Source organism: Scyliorhinus torazame, chromosome 18 (assembly GCF_047496885.1).
Source record: "Scyliorhinus torazame isolate Kashiwa2021f chromosome 18, sScyTor2.1, whole genome shotgun sequence".
NCBI lineage: Eukaryota > Metazoa > Chordata > Chondrichthyes > Carcharhiniformes > Scyliorhinidae > Scyliorhinus > Scyliorhinus torazame.
In genome coordinates this window covers 156,176,672-156,202,826 of record NC_092724.1, presented here as the reverse complement: position 1 = coordinate 156,202,826, position 26,155 = coordinate 156,176,672, and the positions used below count along the sequence as shown (strand labels likewise).

The 26,155-nt window shown below is 44.2% G+C and overlaps 3 protein-coding genes across 4 annotated transcripts in view; 2 read left to right on the top strand and 1 right to left on the bottom strand.

Annotated features, from left to right (window-relative positions):
- The first annotated feature begins 461 nt into the window (after nt 1-461).
- On the top strand, nt 462-12,878 carry ddx5 (DEAD (Asp-Glu-Ala-Asp) box helicase 5). Its single transcript, XM_072483689.1, has 13 exons — nt 462-669; nt 1,302-1,473; nt 2,331-2,427; nt 4,640-4,773; nt 5,663-5,728; nt 5,815-5,956; nt 6,046-6,206; nt 6,517-6,689; nt 8,114-8,224; nt 9,750-9,811; nt 9,891-9,950; nt 11,254-11,478; nt 11,987-12,878. Exons 1-13 carry the CDS (start codon nt 623-625, stop codon nt 12,499-12,501), a joined length of 1,965 nt encoding a protein of 654 aa, XP_072339790.1. The 5' UTR covers nt 462-622; the 3' UTR covers nt 12,502-12,878.
- Nucleotides 12,879-15,506: 2,628 nt separating this feature from the next.
- Nucleotides 15,507-25,414, bottom strand: terf2ip (telomeric repeat binding factor 2, interacting protein). 2 transcript variants are annotated; one of them, XM_072483698.1, is made up of 3 exons: nt 24,762-25,414; nt 21,121-21,281; nt 15,507-18,712 (listed from the first exon to the last, which is right to left on the bottom strand). In XM_072483698.1, the coding sequence occupies exons 1-3, from the start codon at nt 25,390-25,392 to the stop codon at nt 18,209-18,211; spliced, it is 1,296 nt and encodes a 431-aa protein (XP_072339799.1). In that variant the 5' UTR covers nt 25,393-25,414; the 3' UTR covers nt 15,507-18,208. The 2 variants fall into 2 exon arrangements, with proteins under 2 accessions (XP_072339799.1, XP_072339800.1); XM_072483699.1 differs by having other exon boundaries at nt 25,074-25,414.
- Nucleotides 24,858-26,155, top strand: part of polg2 (polymerase (DNA directed), gamma 2, accessory subunit) — a 217,192-nt gene continuing 215,894 nt past the window's right edge. Inside the window, exon 1 of the mRNA XM_072483691.1 lies at nt 24,858-25,014. The gene's annotated coding sequence lies outside the window, so the exon portion shown is untranslated. The remainder of the gene's footprint in view (nt 25,015-26,155) is intronic.

The window sequence follows — 26,155 nt, the reverse complement described above, 5'->3', positions numbered from 1 at the left end:
CTTTTAATTTTTTTTCTGAAAAATTAAAAAAAAAGATCGTGTACATTTTTTCGCCCTCACCCGCCCGTCGCGTCTAACCGGCATTCTCCGGGAATTTTTATCCTTTCCCCCGCCGACCATTTAATTCCCCCCCCTCTCTCTCTCTCTGTCGTTTGATTGACGTCATCCGGTCGTCAAGGGGAAGAAAGAACCTCTCGCCCTCCTCGCTCGCCTGTAGCCGTCAGCGAGACGAAGTAGTTCCTGTCAAAGCGGGGGTGGGGAAAGGCGCTTTTTTGGGGGGGGGGGAAGCAGCCCCCGACGCCAGGAGAAATGGGTCAAATTTGTGATCGAGGGGTCGGCGTGGGGCTGGGGGTGGTCGCAGGGGTAAAGTATGTGTGTGGGGGAGGGGGAGGGGTATCTGGGTCAGAGTTGGAGAGGCGTCGTTTCAGAACTGCGGAGGGATACGCGGAAGGAGTTCCGGGCTCTCTCTCGCCGGCTTTTGACTGAAGGCGGACAAGGAACCGGCATTTTGGCTTCAGCTTCCGACCGGCTTCTTGGGCAGCAACGCTCTCCGGCCGAGCGGCAAAGCAATCTCAACCTCACCCCGCTCTCCACAGCCAACCCACCCCGCCAATCACTTTAAATGATGCCTGGTTACGAAAGAGGCGACCGTAGTCGAGAGCGCGGCGGGTGAGTCTGGCGTTTTTTCTTTTAATTTTTTAAAAGATGCGCATTCGGCGTTTTTGCTTCAATTGTTGGTTGGTTTGGTGGTGGTGGTGGGGGGGAGAAGAAGCCGGTTCCGTTCTGGCGGGTGAGAGGGAGTGGCCGCCATGCGGTCCGTTAAAACCCGAGTGGCGTTTATCATGTGGAGTTTGTATTTTAAAAAAAAATACTTGCTAATGTTAAGATTTGACCTCCATCCCTTTTAAATGTTCGTCCAAATGTGTTTTTTTTGTCTTGTCACGGTTTAATCAATATATTTTATATTTGATGTTCAATTTGACCTCGTGTCGCAGGTTTCTTCCTTTTATCTAAAATGGCCGGGAGGTTTTTTTTGTGGGGGGGGATGTGGTGATGGAGACATATATAAGTTACCTGATGCAATGCTCAGTGTGTATCCCTGGTTTGGGGGGGGGGGGGGAGGGGGATTTTTTCTCCCCCCCCCCCCCCCCCCCCCCGGCATATCTTTAAAACCTGCGCCTAATTTTCCATTTTTAAAATAAAGGAGGTGTGCGATTTTTTTTTTTTTTTGTCTTTTTTTTTAACGTGGTCCCTTTTTTTTTCTTCTCCTCTCTCTTCCCTCCCTCATCCCTCCATTCCAGGTTCGGTTCGGGTGGACCTCGCTTCGGTGGCAACAGGAACGCGCCTCCGCCCGGCAGGAAATTCGGGCAGCCGGGGGAGAAGCTGAGGAAAAGAAAATGGGACCTGGAGGAGCTGCCCAAATTCGAGAAGAACTTCTACGTCGAACACATAGACGTGCTGAACCGACCTGTGGTATGACCGGCAGGACATCCCTTCTCTCTCTTTTTTCCCCTTCCTCTTCTCTCTCTTCTCTTCCCCCCCCCCCCCCCTATTTTTTTTGTACCACATAGATTCCTGGAATCAAATAACCATTAGTCCCTGAGAAATTGATGGTCCCTAGATTTTTGAAGTAAATTTTAGACTGGGTTTGTAAGGGGGGGGGGGGGTCAGCTATGAGGATGTCACCTAAATCAATCTCGGGGTGATAATGTGCTTTGACTTGGCAAAGGTTGTGGAGGATGTTAGGATGACGCTTGTAGCTGATGGGTTATTCCTAAGTGTGGCGATGATTCATTCCTATGAGTCACGAATGGACCATCTTTCCCCACCCACTAATTTACCCATACCGTTGAATGGAAATGTTTCAGTAAACATAGTGTATTCTTGAGCTAATGTTTGGTTTCCCCCTGGTGGACATGTTCCCCAAACAAGTGAATCACAGGCATGAATCTTAACGTTTTCAATGAGGAAGTATTAGTCACAAAATGCCGGTGGCTTACGAACTTGCCTTTTTTAAAATTTCCGTTAAACTTTGGCTTGTCGAATCAAATATCTAGCTTTTGGTTGCAATGCGCTTTACATCTAATACAAATTCATATTATTGGGTCTACATGTAAAAGGTGGCAGGTGACTGGAACACTTCTGTAATTTGGTTTGGGCCAATCAATTTTTAATCTGAAATGAACTAAAACTATATAAGGGTTATGGGAAAGCCAAGGTGGGTCACTAATCAACCATGATCTCATTGAATGGCTAACCATTGGAAAGGTTGAGGTTAAAGTGGTTTAAATGTTAATAATTTGATCTGACTATGTTGTTCATTATTGCAGCAAGATATTGATCAATACAGAAGAAGCAAAGAAATCACAGTAAAAGGAATTATTTGTCCTAAACCAGTTTTGAACTTTGTTGAAGCAAGTTTTCCAAGTAAGTATAGCCATTATTTGTTTATTGTCACGTGTACCGAGGTACAATATTTTTCTATGAGCAGCTCAAGCTGATCATTTAGTACATGCAAATAATATAAAAAGAAAATACATTATAGGGCAACGCGAGGTCCACCATGTAAATACATAGACACCGGCATTGGGTGAAGCGTACAAGAGTAGTATTAATCAGGTCAGTCTGTAAGAGGGCCGGGTCCGCACTTCCTGTTTGAGCCTCATCAGCTTCCAGGTCTGGTCATCAGGTGTACAGCCAGGTCGAGTCGGGTCAAAAGATCTCCATGGGCTTCGGAGGATCTTTAAACCTGCAAGGGAAGATAAACTACAACTATACACTGAAAAATGGGTTATTTTTATAGCGAGTAACCTACCTGCAGTGAGCCATATAACCTTTACACTGCCAGAACTGTGTTTGTAATCACGCTGTTAATTCCATAGAATCCCTACAGTGCAGAAGGAGGCCATTTGATCCATCGAGTCTGCACTGGCCCTCTGAAAGAACATTGCTTGGGCCCACTCCCCTGCCTAACCATAAGATATAGGAGCAGAATGAGGCCCATTGAGTCTGCTCAACCATTTGATAATGGTTGATGTGTTCTGCCTTCTCTCCATAACCCCAGACCTCCATATTGGTCAAGAAATCCCCTTATTACAATAACACCAGATTTGTGCTTGAGGTTCTGTTATCTGTTGGGTCACAGACCAAGAGCTGGATGGAACAGAGCATCTGAACTAGGAGCAGGCAATTTTGCGCCTCAAGCCTTCTCCACCTTTCAATATGATTTTGGCCCACTCTCCTAACTTGTCTATATCCACTTGTACGGTTCTCATTTCCTCATTGTAACTTACTGTCCCACCTATTTTGTGTCGTCTGCAAATTTGACTATAGAACCTTTTTGTCCCTGTATCAATTTGTTAATGTAGATTGTAAATGGTTGGGGCTCAAGGACTGAACCCTGAGGCACCCCACTAGTTACATTTTGCTATCCAGAAAGACCCATTTATCCTGACTATCTTCTGTCAGTCAGCCAGTCTACTATCCAAGCTAATAAATTAACTTGTGATCCAACCTTGAATATTGACCTTCTGTGATGCACCTTCTGGAAATGCAGATATACTGCATCTACAGGATCCCCATTATCCACTTTGCTTATTTCATCTTCAAAGATCCCTAACCCAGTGCATTGATCATGCTAATCCACCTAATCTGCACACCTTTGGTCTGAGGGGAAGCCGGAGCACCCGGGGGAAACCCATGGGGAGAACATGCAAACTCCACACTAGACACCCAAAACTGGAATTGAACCTGGGTCCCTGGCACTGAGGCAGCAGTGTTTGGTACTGTGCAGTCTAGTCCTTAATATGATGTACTATGCATAGGGTTCCAGTCAATGTGCTGTTAACCTGAGGTTATGATGTCTCTAATTGGTCAGAATGGCCTTGTTTGGTAACTCCCAGTCACTATTCCGTGGCATCTGGTGGTAACCCAAAATACCTCTGGGGATTGCATTGCCTGTAGCACTGTGGGGATATGGTGAGAAATTAGGTCGGATTCTTGTCTGGGCTTGAGTTACTAGAATCTAGTTTGGGGGTGTGCTTAATTTAAGGGTAGCCATGATGTGGAGATGCTGGCGTTGGACTGGGGTGAGCACAGTAAGAAATCTTGCAACAACAGGATTGTTTCGCATCATCGGAGCACTGATCATTCGAATCCTGATCATTCACCTGAAGAAGGAGCTGTGCTCTGAAAGCTGGTGATTTGAAACAAACCTGTTGGACTTTAACCTGGTGTTGTAAGACTTACTGTACTTGATTGAGGTGTGGTCTACTGGTTTTAAATAGCAAATCTGTTGGAGTGATTCTCTAACACTGCACCTTTCAATCTAATATCATTAAATATATTGAAATGGAATGTCTTAATTTTCTTAACCCTGCTTGGAGATTTCTCTATGCACACTGGAGTAACATTGGAGTGAATGACTGGAGGAGAGGGAATAGTAAGCAATGCAATACCAGATCATTTCTGAGCTGCCTGAAACAAGCTACCATAGATGTCATGGAAAACTATTTCTGGTGGTATCTTGTCAACAAAATGGCTTGGGCAGAGACGAGTAATTTGAGAATCGTGGCTCGTAGAAAATTGACACAATGGACAATATAAAGACCCATATTATTTTTCTTTGTCCATTCCACAGCATACGTATTGGATGTTTTAATGCAGCAAAATTTCACGGAACCGACTGCTATTCAGGCTCAAGGTTGGCCTGTTGCACTTAGTGGCAAGGACATGGTTGGAATTGCACAGACTGGATCTGGTAAAACACTTGCTGTAAGTATACTTGTGTGCTGTTGTCTTGTCTGAACCAGGAGATTTGTCCAAATCCAGATTGCCTGGTTATTTTCGTATTGTCTATAGGACCTCGTGTACAAATGAAGTTGCTTGTAAAACAATGGCCAATTTGTGCAGTTAGCTCCTACACACTGCAGTGTGATGGCTAGATTTGTAATGCTCATTGAAGGAGTAAATATTGACCAGGATGCTAATTCCACTGCCCCTCTTTACAATAGTAAGAAGTTTTACAACACCAGTTTTTAAAGTCCAACAGGTTTGTTTCAAATCACTAGCTTTCGCTCCTTCCTCGGGTGAATGAAGAGGTATGTTCCAGAAACATGTATATAGCCAGATTCAAAGGTGCCAGACAATGCTTGGAATGCGAGCATTAGCAGGTGATTAAATCTTTACAGATCCAGAGATGGGGTAACCCCAGGTTAAAGAGTTGTGAATTGTGTCAAGCCAGGACAGTTGGTAGGATTTCGCAGGCCAGATGGTGGGGGATGAATGTAATGTGACATGAATCCCAGGTCCTCTTTACAATAGTACAGTGGGGTCTTTTTATTTTACATTTCAAAAAGAATATTTTCAAGCACTTTAGGGAAATCTTGAGAATTAGAAAACATTGTATAAATGAGTTTCTCTAATTTGCTGTGTTGGGTGAAGTAACTTGGATATCAGACTGCATAAATCATTAATTACGTGAAAGAGATTTTAATGCTTTATTAATTAGATTATCCTGATATCCAAAGTGACTTATGTTGACTTTAGCTGACCAATTGTGAATTCTTAATGGTATAGATAAAAATTTTGAAACTCTGCTTCTGACCCTCTTATCCGAAGGCTGTATAATTAAGCTTTGTCAATTATGATTTTTCTTTTTCAGTACTTGCTACCTGCCATTGTGCACATAAATCACCAGCCTTTCCTGGAACGTGGAGATGGTCCCATTGTAAGTAGCATGTTAACTTGGGTTACAAGAATTGGTAGTAGATTGAAATTTGACATTTTGACATTGGAGAATAAATTTTCTTTCAGTGTCTGGTACTGGCACCAACCAGAGAGCTGGCTCAACAAGTACAACATGTGGCACATGATTATGGAAGAGCATCCCGCCTAAAATCAACATGTATTTATGGAGGAGCGCCAAAGGGCCCACAGATTCGGGATCTCGAAAGAGGTATTGTTTGCTCTGACTTTGATATTATTACCTGCATTTCTCAGTAATATTTTGATAAATCACTGTCTTGTCTACCTTCTATGCCTTAGGTGTGGAAATCTGTATTGCAACACCTGGTAGATTGATAGACTTTTTGGAAGCTGGGAAGACCAATCTCAGGAGATGTACATATCTGGTACTTGATGAAGCAGACCGTATGCTTGATATGGGCTTTGAACCACAGATCCGAAAAATTGTTGAACAGATCCGGGTACGTTACTTTTTTCTTTTCACAGGACCCAAAACTTAATGCTAATGCGTTATCTAAAATGTCTGACTAATTAGTCTATTCAGAGCCATCTTAAAGCTGATTACAAATGTCTTTGTTGCAATTTGTTAATTGACCAAGTGTGTCACTGTGGAGCAGCTGCAGTTCCAAATTAAATCCTTTTTGTTATTGGTTGTTTTTAAACTGCTTTTTGTCCAATGTTTATTCGGATGTCTTGGTGGGTGGAAAGGAAGGGATAAAATGTTTAACTTCGAAATTGATTTCTTCTTTTTCAATTGGTTTTCTTCTATAGCCTGACCGACAAACCTTGATGTGGAGTGCAACTTGGCCCAAAGAGGTTCGACAGTTGGCCGAAGATTTCTTGAAAGAATATGTTCAAATTAACATTGGTGCGTTGGAACTTAGTGCCAATCACAACATCCTGCAGATTATAGATGTGTGCCAAGAGGTTGAGAAAGACGATAAGTAAGTGAGATTTGGATACGATTTTTGGACAGATGTTGCTAGGTATTAAGTAAACTGTTGCCTTTGCATCACATCATGTAAACTTGCATCTCCTGGAATGTCTGGAGTCTTGAGCTCTCTTGGCATAGGAAGATACCATCTTAAAAGTGGTTAACTTGCCTTCACCTTGTGTTTTCTGATATCCAGTCCAGATCTTTCTTCACTTCAGTGAAACTAGTATTATAGTAGGCAGACACTGTCTAGCATCTCCCATGATTTCCTGCTGCTACTTCCACAGATGGAACATTTGGAAATGTTCCTGACACCAGTACCCATAACCATGTATTTTTGAATTTGTAATTCCAAACCAATAACCTGTTTCTCCAATGTGGTGCCACTTTTTGGGTAAAAGATCCTGCCAGTTTGAAGACATGGCTGCCATGTTCTTGCCTCCTACTGTGCCATTTAATTTCTTTCAAATGGTTTCTTTGATGGTACTATCAAAACAAATTTAGTGAGCTGTGAAGCTGGTGTCATAGCAAAGCTTTAACTGTTCATGCACCTGAACTTTCCAGATCATTAGACAGGGAAGAAAACATTTGTGAATCAAGATTAAGGTCAGTTGCTTTGACTATCCAGAACTTGGAGTTTTTGGTCTGTCTTAGTGCAATACTAAGGTATTTGCAAATCTACATTGAAAATTCTTGGGTTTTTATGCTTACTAGATAATTCATTTCAGTCATAAGAACATAAATAGAAGCAGGAGTAGACCATATGGCCCATTTGAGCTTGCTTAGTTATTTGATACGACGATGGCTGAACTTCAGCGCCAGCTCCCCATATCCTTTCCCTGAGATCAAAACCCTCATCCATGCCCTCTTGTCTCAGTCTTGAATGCCCTATTGAGCTCCTTCAATGCATCTTGTAGATGGTACATATTGCTGCCTGTTGCCACTGTCAGGGGTGCCAATCTCTCAGGCTGCTTTGTCCTGGATGGTGTCAAGCTTCTTTGAGTGTTGGAGCAGCACTCATCCAGGCAAGTGGAGAGTATTCCCTGATCTGATGTGCCTTGTATATGGTGGACAGGCTTTGGGGAATCAGGTAAGTTACACTTCATCGAACTTTCAACTTCTGACTGCTTTAAAGCCACCATATTTATATACGTGGTTCGGTTTCTGGTCCATAGTAACCACTAGCATGTTGATAGCCATTGACTGCAAGCTATCTTGATTTTTCTCTAAAAAATCGCCACTTAATTCTCTCTGAAAATTGCACACTTTAAAACACAAAAATTCTGCTTTTCCATTCTCCAACCATTTCTTTTTCCCACCCCATATACTCCACCTGCCACAATGTTGCCCACATGCCAACTCTTTGCAGCCTTTTGTTTGAATCTTGCTCTGCCAGAAATGCTCTAATTTTATTGCTGGTTAATAAATTTCTAGATTGCTGAGGTTAATGGAGGAAATAATGAGTGAAAAAGAAAACAAAACTATCATTTTTGTGGAGACCAAACGGAGATGCGATGAACTTACAAGGCGAATGAGGAGAGATGGGTGAGTGTATTTGTTAAACTTACCTACGTTTTGTTAAATCACATGATAAAATAGGGGTAATGTTACTTGGATTCTGTCTGACCAGATGTTTGGCTTATTTACATGTAATTGAGTTTATTGCTGCTGTGCGCAAACCTTTTTTCCACTTGAGCTTTCCATTTTGAACTGGTGCCAAGTTGCATTGTTTTCTGTCTAGAATTGGATTTGTAAATACACTTTGTATTGCCCATAGTTGGGGATTGGGGACATTGATTAGAGATTCATAACAAAATAAAGTAGATAAACTTTTTTTTAATGAAATGGTTTGGTTAAAATATATATGTTTGAACTAAAACCCAGGAAGCCTGCTGGGCCTGAAGCTCTGGGTTTGAGTCCAATACTAGGACCTGGCCACAGGTGTGTTCAGCAGGTTGGTACTCATGGAAATCTTTCTGCCACTACTCAAAAGGTTAAAGTGTGTGTGTGTGAAGATGCACTTAAAAGTAGATCGCTGCAGGTATTAAGTTTTGAACTTAACTGAAATTTCTGGAAATTCTCTGCAGGCCAGGCAGCATCTGTTGAGAGAGAAAGCTAGTATTTTGGGTTGAGATGACCTTTCATCAGAATTGGGGGAAAGTGTGTAAGAAAAGGACCAAAAAGTCCATGATCAGATGAAAGACAGGAGCGCTTAATTTTGCAGTTAAAGGGAATGAAGATGGGGCAAGAAAAGAAACCAGGGGTGTCAAGTGAGAGATTTGTCTTCGGCTAGGCACTTTATGGCTTGATGTAACACATTTCAACTTCAGACTAAACAGTGTCCCTGCTTTGCTTCCTCCTTTGCATGTTTAAATTTTTCTTTTGCTTTTGGATCTGAGTATTTCCAGCATTTTCTGTTTTACACAATTGTAGCTACAGCATTGTAGTTTGAATTCTGGTAGACCAGCATAAAAGTGGCTATTGTGTCCCTTGCTGAAACATGACTTGTAGCTCTGCTCCAGAGTTACCAATGTGAGGTGTGATCGGGTAGCAATCATGAATAAGCCAGCAAAAGTGTAATGCTATTTTAAACTCTTGCATAATTTTGGTTGAGTAGGTTGCCACCTTCAAGTCAAATGAAAGCTTTTAGTAAACAGTATGATTTTCCTCTTAATCTGTGCCTATAGTTTAATTTAGTTGAGGCAAAGCAGAAACTTTTGCTTCGGTGAGGAATCGTACATTACAGAAGAGCAGCCTACCCAGATCTACACAATCCCACTTCCCAGCACTTGGCTCCATAGCCTTGAATGTTATGCAGTTTCAAGTGCTCCTCCAAGTACTTGTTTAAAGATTGTGTTTTCTGCCTCAACTACCCTCCCAGGCAGTGCATTCCAGATTCCCACCGCAAAAACGAATTTTGCAGTGGCTGAGCAAAGATATCCAACGGAGACTGATTTGAACTGTAAAATTGAGCTTTGTTTGTAGTTTACGCTTTTAATGCAATTTAATCAAGAACACTGACTTACAATTGACATACATGTTCAGAATTGTAATATGTTTGCTGTTATAGATGGCCGGCAATGTGTATTCATGGTGACAAGAGTCAGCCAGAGCGTGACTGGGTTCTAAATGGTAAGTAGTGCTCAGCTTGAACTTGATCCACTTACAATTTGAGCATGCAAGATCTAACTTTTTCTAATTTTTCCTGTAGAGTTTCGGTCAGGCAAAGCACCAATCCTTATTGCCACAGATGTTGCATCTAGAGGTTTAGGTTAGTAATGCCAGTTCAACTTCTGTCTTTCCCCACTTTTATTCAAAGATTTAAAGAAAGTATATCGTTGCTTTCTTTAACGTTTCTTTGCGTTTTTTTTTTCTAAGTTGTGTAAAGGTGCAGTCTTTGTGGCAGGGCCTAGGCATGACAGTTCGAGGACTCGAGAGGGGGAAGGAGGACTAATCGATGTGATCGGCTGGCAGCTACCCAGTCGAGTACAGAGATGCTGAGCAGAGAGCATTGTGTGCCAGTAATCTTCAAACGGGAGAATGGTCAACATTAGCCCGCCACCCTAAAAACCTGTTCTTGCCCTGGATGACTTGAAGCACTTGCCACTTCTCATTCACTAAATCTTTGGTTCATTTTGTTTACTTTTATTCACTCTATTGTACCCTAGTTTTTTCAGTTTTCTCCCTCTGCTAAATTATAACTTTTTAAAAAAAGTTGTAGTGAGTTTTCCAAAATATGCACTGAACAAGTATCTAATTGTTAAAACTTTGTTCAATGCTTCATGTTTCTATTTTTTTTTTTAATGGAGTGCAGCGTTAACATCAGTAAGATCCTCTTTCAGAAATTGGTGGTGAGTACTGGCACAAGTTAGTGAAGATTAGTAGACCCCAGCTTCAGACGACACTGATAATCTAGCAGTGTAATGCCCTCAACTTCTGAAGTTCCTCCCTCACCTAATGCATATTAGTCATGTCAGGACCTGCCAAACACAGACATTTTCTCAAGTGAACACTGGCTTCTTAGAAGTGCTTGCCTAGACAAGATGTCAAACGGAAAACTGAGTAGGGAGGTATTGGGGATATAGGTGTCCATTGGGTTTTGTTTAATTGTAGTCTATTTTGGTCTTGGCAAGACGTGCAGTGTGGCCTGAATCCTGAGCTTCTCATGAATGTGTAGGAAGGACCTTGCCTGACTGTTCTAAGGTCCTGAATGGCACATGAAGAGGCAACAATGTACAAAGTGGCCCCAACTGTGTAGAAGCATCCGGATGTCACTTGATAACATGTGGGGAGTTCGCTGACTTGGGAATGGACTAGTGAATGCATACTCCCAATGGTAAGATCTCAAAGTATCTCTCTTAAGATTTTGGGTTGCTTTTTTTTAAGGGGAGTGTGCATTGTTTTCTCTTCCCACAGTAGTATTCCCACAGGATTTGAACTAAGGGTTGTTTTAACATTTGCTTTACAGTCATGATGCTCCAGCTGTTTGCTCAATTGCTAACTCCTGTTTTTGATCTGACTGTTGTGGTGTGCATGATTTGCACCTGTTTTTGCAACACTGCAACACTTTACAGATGTTGAAGATGTGAAATTTGTCATCAATTATGACTACCCTAACTCTTCTGAAGACTATATTCACCGCATTGGGCGAACTGCCCGCAGTTCCAAAACTGGCACCGCTTACACGTTCTTTACTCCTGGCAACATAAAGCAAGCAAATGACCTTATCTCTGTGCTTCGTGAAGCAAATCAGGCTCTCAACCCAAAACTAATACAGATGATAGAAGACAGAGGTTCAGGTAATATATTCTACAAGTATTAAACTTTGAGTTGGGATTTTAATAGCTGCTGTCATTTTTTTAATATATGCTTTTAATCTAGAAAACCTTCTGGGGCCCAGTTGCTTGAGGGGTTCTGTGTCAACGGAGAACTTGGACTTGGGATTTTTAAGTAGAACAGGGAGCTTCGAACCGCTTTGGGAAGAAAATTGAGTGGGAACTAAGTGGCTGGAAATATGGCTGCTACTGGGGCACGGAAGGGTTAGTGGCAAGAGGGCCATAGTGTATGATTACTGGCCATGAAATGCATGAAGACCTAGGACGGATGAGGCCAAGGGGAAATTATTCCAGAAGGGAGAGAATCCAATTCAGCTGGAGGGGGTGCCTGGTGAGAGTATTATTTGAGTAATTTCTCAGTTAGTTGTGATTGTACAGTTGAAGTTGTACAGGATTCTGAAGTATGATTGTACAGGATTCTGAAGTATTATCTATTCTGTATTTGTACTAATATTTTTGTTTTATTTAACAGGTCGTTCCAGGGGTAGAGGTGGCTATAAAGATGATCGCCGTGATGATAGAAGAGACCGATTCTCTGGTTCCAACAGGGGTGGGGGTTATAATGGCTTTAGGAATAGGGATAGCTTGGACAGGGTATACGGACCAGGAGGAAGGGAGAATGGTTTCAACACCCAAAGTTACACCTCAGCTGGCCAAAGTGCCTTTGGTTCTGGGAAATTCGGCGCCACGAACAATTTCGGAAGTCTGTCTCGGTTTGGAAATTCCTCCAGTTATCCAGGATCTGTGAGCCAGGGAGCTGGTTCATATGGCAGTCAGAATCAAAATGGTTACAAGGCTATCGGTGGCAAAGTGCAGCAGTTTGGAAGTGGTCATTCTGGTCCTAATGCCATGCAAAGCAATGGCATTGGTCAGCAGCCATCTGTTGGAGCTCCATATCAGTATCCACCCCCACCTTTAATGGGGATGGGTTTCCAGGCACAAACTGGTTACCCTATGCCTCTTGCATATGGAGGAATTCAGAAGTAACTTATTGAACTAGATGTTGAGTTTTTTCATTCTCTTCTGACTTGTACTGTACCTTTTTTGTTTGAGGAGAGGATGAGAAAGTTCTTTAAGATTAGAAACCATTGATATTCCAGGAAAGACTGCAGTGCAGCAGTAGGATTGGTGCACTTTCCCCACTATTTAATTTTTTTGTTACTTTACATTCCTTGGAAATTTTTTGTTAGTGTTTTTCTATTAGAATGGCAGATTAATATTATACAAGTTTAACTTATGCATAAAAGTACAACAGCGTATGTAAAGATGCATGTCCTTCCAATAAGGAAGTTTGAAAGTCTTGGAGTTCCGTATGTATGTAACTGCCAAAAGTGTCATTTTAAATAAAAATTAAAAAAAACTGATTCCTTGGCCTATAATTGAGCATGAATTAATTCACTTCAGTTTACACTATGTCTTGACCATGTACCTTTTTAATTTGTGCTTTGGGGCAGAATATGTCAGGGGTTGTCTATAGATCACCAGTAGTGGAGATGCATGGGACGGTATTGAACAAAAAATCAAGATGCATGCAATAAGGGTACAGCTGTATTCATGAATAAATTTAAATATATTGGACTAACCAAACTAGCAATGGTACAATGGAGTTTTTGTTGGAGTGTGTACATGATGGATTTTGTTTTGGATCAATAGATTGAGGAACCAACCAGAGAACCGGCTATTCTAGACTGGGTACTGTGGAATGAGGGGATTAATTAACACTTGTGTGGGATCCCTTGGGTAAGAGCGACCATAATATGTTCTTCAAGATGGAAAGTAAAGTAGTCAAATCCAAAACTAATGTCTTGAAATAAAAGGAACAGTGAGGGTATGAGGTATGATTGGGAACTGTACTAAAGGGGTTGATGGGCAATGGTTCATATTTGAATAATGTGCATGAAAAGAGGAGACATCTAAAATTGTCAGGAAAAGCACGGTCTGGGGTACAGGGTAGAGCATTTAAGACTGATGAGGAAACATTTCTTCATTCAAAGGGTAGTGAACCTTTGGCATTCTCCACCTGTGGAGGCCATGTCACTGAATATTCAAGAAAGCTATTTTTTTAGATTTTAATGGCATCAAAGGGCATGGGGAGAAAGTGGGAATATGGCATTGAAATAGAGGATCAGCCATAATCCTATTGAATGTGTGCAGGCTCAAAGGGCCAAATGGACTGCTCCTGCTCCCAGTTTGTGTGTTTGGGTTAAAACTAGTGGTTTAGTCACCATTTAATAATTTGATTCTGGGAGGCTGTTGGATTTTTCAGTTTGTATGTATGTGCATACATCCATCATAAAGACCAATTTGTAATGGTAAACTTAGATGTCGAGAGCTGGGTTTGGGTCTCAACTGGCAGGTATTCCTGTATGTTAGAATATTAAATTTTAGTCCGCAACACTAGGACAAGAGATGGGCTCAAAAGTTTGGAATGCAAACTTAAAACCAGTGATGAGGAGGAGATTTTCCACACTGATCAATTAACTCTGGCATTTAATTGAAGATAAAACTTTATGGACCGAGTCAAATACGTATTATTTTAGGTTAACAGGAGATATCGGTCTCAAACAGCCCCTATGATCTAGAGTATATTTATTGCCTAAAATCTAATAGCATGACTTGGGCCTGATCAAACTGGATTCTGTAAACGTGCACACTCCACAAAGAATGACCCCAAACCAGGAATTGACCCTGGAACTATGAAACAGTGCTAATCACTGTTACCGTGCCACCCCTAATTTATAGTTAATGATTTTACTTCGCGGGTAGGTTGATCCAGGATATCAAATCAAAAACAAATGTGCACCAGGAGAAATTAAATGAAATTGAAAGATGTAATGAGAAGGAAGTTAAAGTGGGATAAATACCAATGATCTAGATTACAATACCGTTGTATGGTAATTAAACAAAATGGCTGTTCTCATATACCCAGACAATGGGTGTTAGCAATTAACCTGACCACAGGCTGGGTCCAATCCAGGTGTGCATGTATTCTTTGACAAAGCAGACATCAATAGAGGACCACGGCTAATTATTTCTTCCGCATCTAAAGGGCACTGGTGTAATTCTACTGTTTCACTTATACCCTATTTGAGATGACGTGCTGATATTTTTTACACGAGGCATCCAACTTGGGAACCCTGGAATTCCGTTCATTTTTAACCGTGCACTTTCTAGTCAAAGGGGCTGTTTAGCACAGGGCTAAATCGCTGGCTTTGAAGGCAGGCCAGCAGCACGGTTCAATTCCCGTAACAGCCTCCCCGAACAGGCACCGGAATGTGGCGACTAGGGGCTTTTCACAGTAACTTCATTTGAAGCCTACTTGTGACGAGCGATTTTCATTTCATTTCAAATCACTGTACTTCCAGCACTTGTCTGCAGTTGTTATATGAAGTTGGTACTTATTGCCAATCCTTCCATAGATCAGAAGACACATTTTGAGGATTTCAGTATTTGTTTCCTGTGTTCCGTCTCAGTCAGTTTCGAAAGATCTTGTTGACATTGAGCTCTTCCGGTTTCTCCATTTGTTATCTGTCCCAGATCCTCCAATATTCAGCATTGTGGACAATAAACCATCCAGTGGAGTAATGTAGAGGTCCAAACATCTTGCCTACTGCACCCCCACCCTTGTGATTTCCAAAATTGACATTTTTAAAGGTATATGATATCCAAATCTTCGGATTACCATTTTATGTCATATGCCAATGAGAACCCCATAAATTGTATGCAACCCACTGGTGCAAATGGAGTGCAATTCAATAACAGCCTTTTTGTCCATCCCCTTTGATGGTGCAAAAAAGGATGACATGCAACCAGCATTTATTTTTCAGACCATGATCTGTACAGAAACTTTCAACAATTAGCCTCAACATATTTTACATGTAGGGGGCAGTACCAATGATTCTTTCATTTCTCTTTGGACAGTTGATTGAAGAGCTTAATGATTGTAGTTAGTATTTGGTTGGATGAATTGAATAAGTAGATTCCACACTTAATTTCTGTTTTAAAAAAATATATATTTTATTACCAATATGCATCAAAACAGGTTACAATACAAACACTCCAGGAAACATTTCCCAGCAGTCTGTACAAATGTTTGCACCCCTCCCCTCCCGATGAACAGTTCCTCAAACTCTGTCATAAACAGCCCCCACCTTTACTCAAACCCCTCAACTCATTTTCCCTGAGCAGCACGGCGGCACAGTGGTTTGCACTGCTGCCTCACGGCACCGAGGTCCCAGGTTCGATCCCGGCTCTGCGTCACTATCTGTGTGGAGTTTGCACTTTCTCCCCGTGTTTGTGTGGGTTTCACCCCCACAACCCAAAGATGTGCAGGGTAGGGGGATTTGCCACGTTAAAATTGCCCCTTAATTGGAAAATATGAACTGGGTACTCTTACCGCATTTACTCCTTAAAATGAAAGCATGACCCCATGGTTTTTGGACAGTATACAATTTACCTGATATATTTGACTAACCTGTAGTACAACCTTTCTGTTCAATCTCAAATTTACCTGGATTCTGGCAGATAGAACCAGATAATTCTGGCTACCAGGGGACTTTACTGTGGAGAGTAGTTATTGAATTTGAATCAAGGCACTATATCTAGCGTGAAATCAAAAGTCCAAAATTTGACAGGCCATTTTCCAAATTTGTAGCTAGCAGGACAGGTCAAGTTAAGTGTTTAGCATTGAATTACAGCACAGGCCATTTGGCCCCACATATCCATACCAGGTCTCTGCAAGAGCACCTTACCTAGTCCCATTCCTCTGCAATTTTTTTCTCTGCAGATAATTATCCAATTCTTATTTGAAGGCCTCGATTGAATATGCCTCTACCGTACACCACTGCAATAGCCTACATCAGCTCTACTGAAAACTCAAGCAACTTTGTTAAAGATGATTTTTCTGAACAAGTGTAGGCCAACCTTATTTAATCCTTATTTACTCAAGTGATTTAATTTTGTCCAGAATTGTTACCAACACCTTTCCCAGCACTGAGGTTAAACTGACTGGCTCCTTGTTGTTGGTGTCATCGTATGGTTTACTGAACAAAGATGCAGGGCGGGATTCTCCCGCAATCGGTGGGGCGGGCCATACCAGCGCCAAAGAGTGGCGTGAACCACTCCGGCGCCTGGCCGCCCAGAAGGCGCGGAATCCTCCGCACTTCCGGGGGCTGGGCCTGCGCTGGAGTGGTTGGCGCCACACCAACCAGCACCGAAGGGCTTCTGCCGGCCGGCGCAAGTTGGCGCATGCGCAGGGCATAGCTCCTGACATCATTAACTGCCCAATCGTTTCTCCACCTATCATATTTTGCCCACATAGATGGTTGCAATAGTTATTACTGTGGTAATCCTTAGCCCTCGGTGTATTACATTAATACAAGAGCCATAGCATGAACTGATGTTTCCTTATGTTGGTGGCAACCTTCTCTCGGCTTCAGGAGGGACCAACTATACCCGGAGTTTTGACAACTATAATAGAGTTAATTTTCCACATTTCCCTCATGGTGTAGGGCAGTGTTGGGTGGTGTAAGACACCACTCTGGTCACCAAGGAGTGCTGAAAGAGGCACTAGCTCCATCAAGACATGCCCCATCTCCCCTTACAGGGAATGTACTTGCACTGGTGAATTTAAATTCAGGATTCCAAGTGCACCGTGGATGACCAATTATAAAAGTGTTCAGTTTAAGTCCCTGCATTCCTGAACCTTTCCTGTGTGCTGTCGGGTTTAATATTAAGGTCATAAAGGGCGGCATGGTGGTGCAGTGGTTAGCACTGCTGCCTCACAGCACCGTGGACCCTGGTTCAATCCCGGCCCCGGGTCACCATGTGGAGTTTCCACATTCTCCCCGTGTCTGCGTGGGTCTTACCCTCACAACCCAAAACATGCTAAATTGCCCCTTAATTGGATACTCAATTTAAGGTCGTAATATTTCTTAAAAAACAGTTAAGGGGCTTTGCTCTGCAAGTTCAAAATTTTCCTTGTGCTAGGCCAGAAACTTCACCTGGGAACAGTTGCTTCAATAGTCAAATCTGTAGGAATGCAGATTTTAATTTCTCATCATTAAAAGTAACATTTTGATAATGTTAAACAGATCACCAGTGCTTATTAACCTGGTCCTTTTCCCCCCAGATTTTAATAAAGGTGGTTTTCTGTTCAAAGCCACTTATCACCATTCATATCTTATGCATGGCTATCCTTGTCCTGTGGGGCACAATCCTTTCCTGAAACTTGAGTCACATGGGTCTTTCCCTCCCTGCGCCACAAGCCAAATGAAAAAGTCATTTTTAAACAGTTTCCATTTATTTCGTTACTAGGCTGTCATTATCTTCCAACCTCAAATTCTTCAGTTTAGACACAGCACAAATCGAATGTCCAACAAAAATTCTACTAAAGAAATAAAAATCAAGCATCAGATTTCAACTCCATTGGATCACTACTTCCAAGTGAAATGGAAATCTAGTTCAGGAAAGTGACCCCAGTCCAATTTGTGCCACATTTGGGGCAGTTTTGTATTCTGGTTTCATGAATGGGATTTTACTCTTCAACACATTTGACCCTTACAACTGGCTGAAACTTTGCGTCCCATCCGGCAAGATTCAGATGTGAACTTGGGTCTCGAGATAAAACAGTGTCCAAGCAATACTACAAAAACTTCTGCCTCCTTATAGGTACACCCTGAATATCCTGTTACTGCTAACTTTTACGAAAGGCAATGCGTTTGGCCAAATTCTCAGAGCCAAATTTCTGGATTAATCGCTCCTGTGCTTTTCTGTCAACATTCTCCAGGTCAAGGTCATCTTTGTGTGTCCAGATAGGATACCCATCTGGCCGGTGACCAGTATCCATAAAATGCATTGCTGCTGTGAACTCTCCACTGTTCTTCAATAACAACTGTGTGGCCGCAGAGAGATCCATATTATGAGCTTTCATCAATGTATTGATAGCTCGAATTGCACATTCCACTTCATCCTGGGAGGCTGTGGGCATGGAGGATAACATATCCACTGGTGTCTGAGAGTCTAAATCAGATTGCTCATTAGCCATGACGAACTCTGCCAAAGTGCCTTTATATTTAGGACGATGCTCAGCAGGATTCACTTGCAGGGATTTGTCAGTCTCCATCGGTTGCTCTCGAGGAACCTGTGCCTCTAATTCGTTACCAATATCTACCAGCAATTCAGGAGTGTCACCTTCAAGCTAGAACAAGGATCAAAACTATTTCAGGTCAGTTGGAATAACCAGCCTATCACAAAGCAACTGGATATATGGTTCAAACAGCTCATTCAAAGAAGGTGCTCTAACTATCAGCTCTGGTGTCCCATTTCAAAGTGCTCTGGAATAGGCAAACCAGGTGATGACAGTATTATAACCCTCGTTCAATTTTTTCCCCCTTCTCTTATCACGTGGCTATGCGGACGTGGCTAGGCGGAGTGCTTCATAAAAACAGAAAATGCTGGAAAAACTCCAACTCTGGCAACACCTGTGGAGAGTCAACGTTTCAGGTCAATGACTTCTCATCAGAAACATAATGAGTTTTCAGCAAGTGAAAGGGACAGGGAAGATCTGAAATAGGTCAGAGGGATAAAATGACAAAAAGTTTGTTTTGGCTGGGCCAAAAGGGTGGTAATGGCAAGAAATAAAATATATTTTTTGAGAAGACGTGATTGGCAAATAGCTACGGTCTGAGGAAAACAAATTTAAAAAGCAGCAGGGAAAAGACCAGCAAAAAACAAAAACGGAGCAAAATTAACAATCTAAAAAGGTTGAACTCAACGTGATGTCCAGAAGGCTGTTAAGTACACAGTCAAGCCGATGGGCTTGATCTAACCAAATGGGAACAGAGTTCCATAGCGAGGACGTTTAGCCGCGTTTCCTGGTGCCCGCTATCTAATGCCCATCCAGGTAGATACGGGGCCTCAGCAGGGATCGAATGCCCGAGACTGCATTCAGCCTTGATTTCTGCACTGAGGAGTTCCGCTCGCCGGAACTTCTCAGTGCGGCAAGAGAGCGGGACACCATTTTCAAGTGGCATTCCAATCTCCGGACATGACCCCTGAATCACTACAAGGCATTCCCCACCCCCTCCCGCCTGCGTAGCGCACCTCCCGGTCCAATCACCGCCACGTCAGAAATGACAACTTGGCACTGCCAGATTGGCAGTGCCCCTGCCAGTGCCACCTGGACACCTCTGACCAGGCTGGCACAAGTGGCACTGCCAGTGTACCAGGATGGCAGTGCCAGGGCACCCACCCTGCCCAGAGGAAAAGCACCAGGGGGCCTCCGATCCCCTGGGAGACCCCACAAATGCCATTCTGTCTGAACCCCGTTTGTGGAGACCAGCACTGAATAGTGCTCACCGATGTCTCCAAGGTGAAGGGGATAGATTCCCGGTCTCACTCGAATATGCAGATTTGCCAAAAAGTGATCCAGCCCACAATGGGCAGGCTTCACATCCCGATGTGTCGTGAGATTGCGTTAGATCTTGCGAGGCGTAGAGAGCCGGGTAGATCCCAGGGGTGGGGTCTCCCGTGATTTACTGGCTACATTGCTCTGCGGAGTGCTGCTTTTAGGGCACAGCGTGGCCAGTAGATTGCGCCAGAGGTACTGGTCCTCGAACTCACATTAACCTTCATTGGGGCACTGTAGAAGGCCAAGGACAGAAACGTCAGAGTGTGATCAATCTGCAATGCCCCACCAAAGCAGGCGTGTGATGGAATACTAATTTATTTTTAAACCTAGAAGGATGCAGTTGCAACATCATTTAAAACTTCATACTATTTGGGATGAAGCAGTGCACTGAGCAGCACTCCATTATCATAGTCATTGGACTGTGGCTGCAGTATTTATGATCATATACTGATATCAAGTTTAATTCTGCATCTGCCAACCACTCCAACCCCATCAAAGAGGATATGTTTCATGGAAATACCATCACTTCAAATGCCCCAAGATATACCATTAGTTATACAAAGGCCTTGGCTGACTGCTGCAGCGGACATACAAAATCTCCCATGGTAAAATCAGAACCAAGGCGGCTGAATTTGTCCATCATTTTTGGACAGGACCTGCCTGGACGATTTTCCACATTGTCAGGTAGATGTCAGTATTGCAGCTGTATTGGAACAGCATGGCTAGGGACACAAGTCTTAAGCACTACTCTCCAGTGTAGAGCCATTACTGGAGAAATCAACCTCTATCTTTCCACACTCCTCTGACTCAACTGATATGGCCACCCAACAGTCCACTCAGGAGGCACGTTCTGGTAAGTCAGTCAAGGGCAAGAGAGGCTATACTGGAGGAAATGGGGTTGTGTTTTACTATAAGCTATGAATATTGGGCGCCAAGCCTGCTGAAGTGAAGCACCATCATAAACAAGGAGATTCCAGCTGTTCTCTGCCCAGTGGTTTCCTACCACAGTCCAAAGATATGCAGGTTAGGTGGATTGGCCATGCGTACCTCCCCCGACAAGATAGTATTGCCTTGGGAAGGAGAGAATAAACATGGCAACACCACCGGATTGTCAGGAACCTGCAGCAGATTGTTAAAAATAGACAAGGATTAAACCAAAATAAAACCTCATCAAGGAAACCAGCATTACTGCCTACCTCAAATTCACGGATAGCAACAGGAAATATGTTGTAGCATTCCTCCTCGGAATTTACATCATCAGATCCTTGTTCAACTGAGGCATTTGCTTCCTCATTAGACTCTAGGTCGACACGCAGGAGACTGTCAGGATGCTGGAGACTGTCGGGATTCTTTTTACCTTTCAGATATATTCAAGCATAGTTACTCCAGCAACATTTCTGGTCATTTCAAAGCAGCAACTGAGTGAATTAGATCAGATAAGTAAATGACTTATTACTACAAAAATGCTGCACAAATAAATAGAAAAGCTGTTTTGTGACCACTGCAATTTTATAATGAGAAACGGATTTGCATTTATATAGTGCTCACAAAATACTTAATGTATTACTTTGAAATAAAAGGACTGCTTGGCAGACTTATACAGCAACAATTCTGGATGCACTACTTCACAAACAAAAACCTTTGAAGAGATCTTCTTGTTCTTCCTTCAAGAGTGCTTTACCGTGGTCACCTGGAACAGGGTGACAAGCCCTCAGTTTATGTGCTCAAACTAGAATGCCCTAAGAACGAGAGGTGATCCCACTGAAATGTTTAAAATTTAAGAGGGCTTGACAGGCTGGATACTGGAAGGTCGTTTCCTCTGGTTGCACAAATTTCAGATTAAGAGGGAGACCATTTAGGACTGAGATGCAGAGGAACTTCTTTAATCAGAAGATGGTGAATCTTTGGAATTCTTTACCCCAGCAAGCTGTGGAGGCTTTCATGGAGTATAGTCAAGACAGATTGAATATTAAAGGTAAAGGGTTAATAGGATGGTGCAGGAACATGGCATTATAGTAAAGATCAACCATGATCTAATTGAATGGTGGAGCAGGCTCGAGGGATCAAATGGACCACTCCTACTCCTATATTCCTAATCTAGGCGGGGGGGGGGGGGGTCTAGTAGTCCAAATCTCAAGATGAAGGTCAATTAGGACGGAGAACAAGGGAAAGTTCTTCACACAGAGTGTCGCAAATCTTCACAGTTTTCTCGGACAACGAATGATGCTGAGTCACGGAATATATTCAAGACGGAGACCAATAGTTTTTTTTGGGGGGGGAGAGGAAAAGAAATTATGGGAGATCAGATGTGAAATTTGATTTGATAAAGGGCAGAGCAGGGGTAATGGGCAGAGCTGGCTCTAGCGGTTAAATTTTGACGCAAAATCTGAACTATCTAATATGGGAAGCCAAGCTGAGGAACCATGCTAAAGAAATAGAACGGACAGCAATTCCTTAAGGTTGTAGCTGCATTCCTGAAAAGTGGAACTTTTTAAACAAATTAAATCAGATTTTTCCAATTACAACCAATGTAGAAGCTGTAGTTCGGTTCCGGAGGACCTCCCATCAGGAAAAAACATCTCAAAATCTGAAGTACTTTATATTCCCAAATTTGTAATTTTATATTTTTAAGTTTATTTTAAGAAATATGCTAACTCTCCCACTTGTTGCTTCCCTCTCCTGGGCTGTAAGCGAGGCCCAAGGGGAAGGGTGGCGAGGAAGGGAGCGAGTGGAATACACTTCAATTTTGTTTGCATCGTTAAGTGGAATTACACCACAAGAGTCAACTTTAAACTGGGTCTTGCGGAACTACAATGGACTTGTTATGATGGAGGGAGAAGAGGAACTGATGCAAACAGCATTTTCTTCCCAATATATAAATCCCAGAAGGAGGAGGACGCCATTTGGCCCATCAAGTCTGCACTGACCCTTCAAAAGACCACCCTAACTAGGCCCAATTCCCCACCCTATTCCTGCAACCCACCTTAAGGGGCAATTTAGCATGGCCAATCCACCTAACCTGCATATCTTTGGACTGTGGGAGGTAACCGGAGCACCCGGAGGAAACCCACAGACACAAGTAGGTTGTGCAAACTCCAGTCACCCATGGTTGGAATCAAACCGTGGTCCTTGACGCTGTGAAGCAGCAGTGCTAACCACTGTGCAGCTCAAGGTCGGAGGCTGGAGAAAAACCTGCCTGCAAGGGTGATGTACAAAAATCATTAACAGGAACATATCTGACACACTTTAGGCTTAGGGTTTTGGCTGTTTAGCAATCAGAAGGCACCCTGGTGTTCTTTGGAGCAGGTACTACTGATCAAGAGGAAGGTGTTTATTTCCTCATATCACGGTAGGACAGTGGTTAGCACTGTTGCTTCACAGCGTCAGGGTCCATTCCCGCTTCGGTCACTGTCTGTGCGGAGTCTGCACGTTCTCCCAGTGTCTGCGTGGGTTTCCTCCGGGTGCTCTGGTCTCATAGAACATAGAATTTACAGTGCAGGAGGCCATTCATCCCATCGAGTCTTCACCGGCCCTTGGAAAGACGCCCCACTTTAAACTCCACACCTCCAACCTATCCCGATAACCCAGTAAACCCATCTAACCTTTTTGGACACCAACGGCAATTTAGCATGGCCAATCCACCTAACCTGCACATCATTTGGACTGTAGGAGGAAATCGGAGCACACGGAGGAAACCCACACAGACACGGGGGGAACTTGCAGACTCCGCAGACAGTGATCCAAGCCGGGAATCGAACCTAGGACCCTGGAGCTGTGAAGCAACTGTGCTAACCAACGTGCTACCATGCTGCCCTCCCACAAGTCCCGAAAGACGTGCTTGTTAGGTGAATTGGACATTCAGAATACTCTCTCCGTGTACCTGAACAGACGCTGGAGTGTGGTGACTGAGGGATTTTCACAGTAACTTCATTGTCGCGTTAATGTAAGCCTACTTGTGACACTAATAAAGATTATATTAGGGGTTGCACCTTTGTGGTATCCACACAAGACAAACTGTTTGAAAGCATATTGTAGATCCATCCCTAACAGCACAGTGGATGTAGTTACAATAGATGGACTGCAGCGACTGCCCATCCTCTTCTGAAGGGCCATTAGGAATGGATAACAAATGCTGGTCTTGCCAGCGACCCCAATAAGCAGTGAACAAATTAAAATAGACACAGGTCTACTTAAAAGAGTGGAGTAAACAATGTGAAATGGAGAAGAGCAAGGCAAGTGAATACATGTGAATGGCCAGACGGCCTGAAGGACGTCATGTTCAAAACTAGACAGAAATACACAAACTCCCTTCTAATCGTTAAGAGATAGATAGGTTTCATAGAATTTACAGTGCAGAAGGAGGCCATTCAGCCCATCGAATCTGCATCGGCCCTTGGAAAGAGCACCCAACCCAAGCCCACAGTCCCAAACTCCCCACAACCCAGTAACCCCACCCAACCTTTTTGAACACTAAGGGCAATTTAGCATGGCCAATCCACCTAACCTGCACATCTTTGGACTGTGGGAGGAAACAGGAACACCCGGAAAAAACCCACGCATACTCCACACTGTCAGTGACCCAAGCCGGATTCAAACCTGGAACTATGCTAACCACTACGCTATCGCAGACTCGATGGGCCGAGTGGCCTAATTCTGCTCCTGTCTTAGGAGCCATCATTGTGATACATGGGGTCCCAATGGACCTGGCGGTCTCGCGCATGCGCGGGGCCAGTGCCAGAGTAGCGCACGCGCACTTCCCGCCGCGGCGCCGGCAATCAAACCGTCACTCCTCCCCCCCCCCCCGCCGCCGCCGCCGCCGCCGCGCGCGAAGCCTCACCTGCCCCCTCGTGAGCCACCCGCCCCCCTCCGGGAGCTCGCTTCGCGCCGGCCTCCTCCAGAGCCCTCAGCTTGGGGAAGACGGCGGTGGGGATGACGGAGCGGCTGTCGAGCTGGTAGAGGTGTTCGCGGTCGCAGAGGTAGCGCACGTAGCGGCTGCGCATAGACTGCCAGCTGTGGGCGGTCAGCTGCAGCTGCTCCATCTGCCGCCACACGGCGTTGCCGCGGATGGCGGGACCGCCATCTTTCTTAACGTAAGCCCGCAGGTACATCAAGATGGCGACGTCGTCCAGCTTGGTGTAGAACATCCTACCGGCGCTTGGCTTGGCCTCCTGCGGCCCGGGCAGCGAGGCGGCGGCCTGGTAGCCCTCAAGCGGCAGCTGCTGGTTCCTCTCCACGCAGTCCAGCACGTAGCGGGCCCGGGTGTAGCCGCTGGGCAGCGGGCCCGTCTCCTCCAGGCGGGCCAGCAGGATGGCGCTCGGCTCCTGGTGCCGGCACATCACGCCGCCGCCGTGGACAACCAGCGGGAAGAGCGCGGTCTTGGTGGGGCCCGGTGGCGCGTAGAAGCGGAGCGGGACGCCCTCGTCGCTCAGGAAGAGGGTCCGCGAGTGGGTCTGGGCCGAGGCCGCCATGAGGTTCAGCAGGGGGACGGGCGGCTCGGAGCGGCCCGCTGAACGCCCCTCGCCTATTGGACAAGCGCCTCTTAGCAACAGGAGACACGGCCGCTGATTGGGTGTTGTCAGAGGCTGCATTTCTATTGGCCCTCTAGTCGATGCACATTTATTAATGGAGGGTTTTGGTGCTGAGAGTAAACAGCATCTCCCGCCGAGACAGGTGGGCCACCCATCGACACACAACCAATGGCACTGCGCGCCAGTCCAGAGCTTTTTATATTCCCGGCTTCCCTGTACATTGTCCCTGATGTTGATATCTACACAACAGATGCGGAATACTGTGGACGCTGGAAATCTGAAACATTTTGCGCTGAAAGGGTAGCACAGTGGTTAGCATGGTTGCTTCACAGCGCCAGGGTCCCAGGTTCGATTCCCAGCTTGGATCACTGACTGTGCGGAGTCTGCACGTTCTCCCCGTGTCTGCATGGGTTTCCTCCCACAGTCCAAAGATGTGCATGTTAGGTGGATTGGCCATGCTAAATTGCCCTTAGTATCCAAAAAAAAGGTCAGGTGGGGTTACGGGGATAGGGTGGAGGTGTGGGCCTTAAGTGGGGTGCTCTTTCCAAATGCTGGTGCAGACTCGATGGGCCGAATGGCCTCCTGCACTGTAAATTCCATGTCAAAAGCAGAAAATGCTGGGTAAACTCGCAGGTCGGACAGCATCTGCGGAGAGAGAACCGAGCTAACTTTTCACAGACATAGAAAATAGGATCAGGAGGAG

Bases quoted from the DNA above. Each gene is read 5' to 3' on its own strand.
- ddx5 (XM_072483689.1), top strand. From the start codon at position 623: ATGATGCCTGGTTACGAAAGAGGCGACCGTAGTCGAGAGCGCGGCGG. The intron at 6,690-8,113 runs GTAAGTGAGATT...ATAAATTTCTAG, and splicing joins GAGGTTGAGAAAGACGATAA to ATTGCTGAGGTTAATGGAGG. The intron at 9,812-9,890 runs GTAAGTAGTGCT...TTTTTCCTGTAG, and splicing joins GCGTGACTGGGTTCTAAATG to AGTTTCGGTCAGGCAAAGCA.
- terf2ip (XM_072483698.1), bottom strand. From the start codon at position 25,392: ATGGCGGCCTCGGCCCAGACCCACTCGCGGACCCTCTTCCTGAGCGAC. The intron at 21,282-24,761 runs GTGAGGCTTCGC...TATATCTGAAAG, and splicing joins GGTGGCTCACGAGGGGGCAG to GTAAAAAGAATCCCGACAGT. The intron at 18,713-21,120 runs GTAGGCAGTAAT...TCCTTGTTCTAG, and splicing joins TTGCTATCCGTGAATTTGAG to CTTGAAGGTGACACTCCTGA.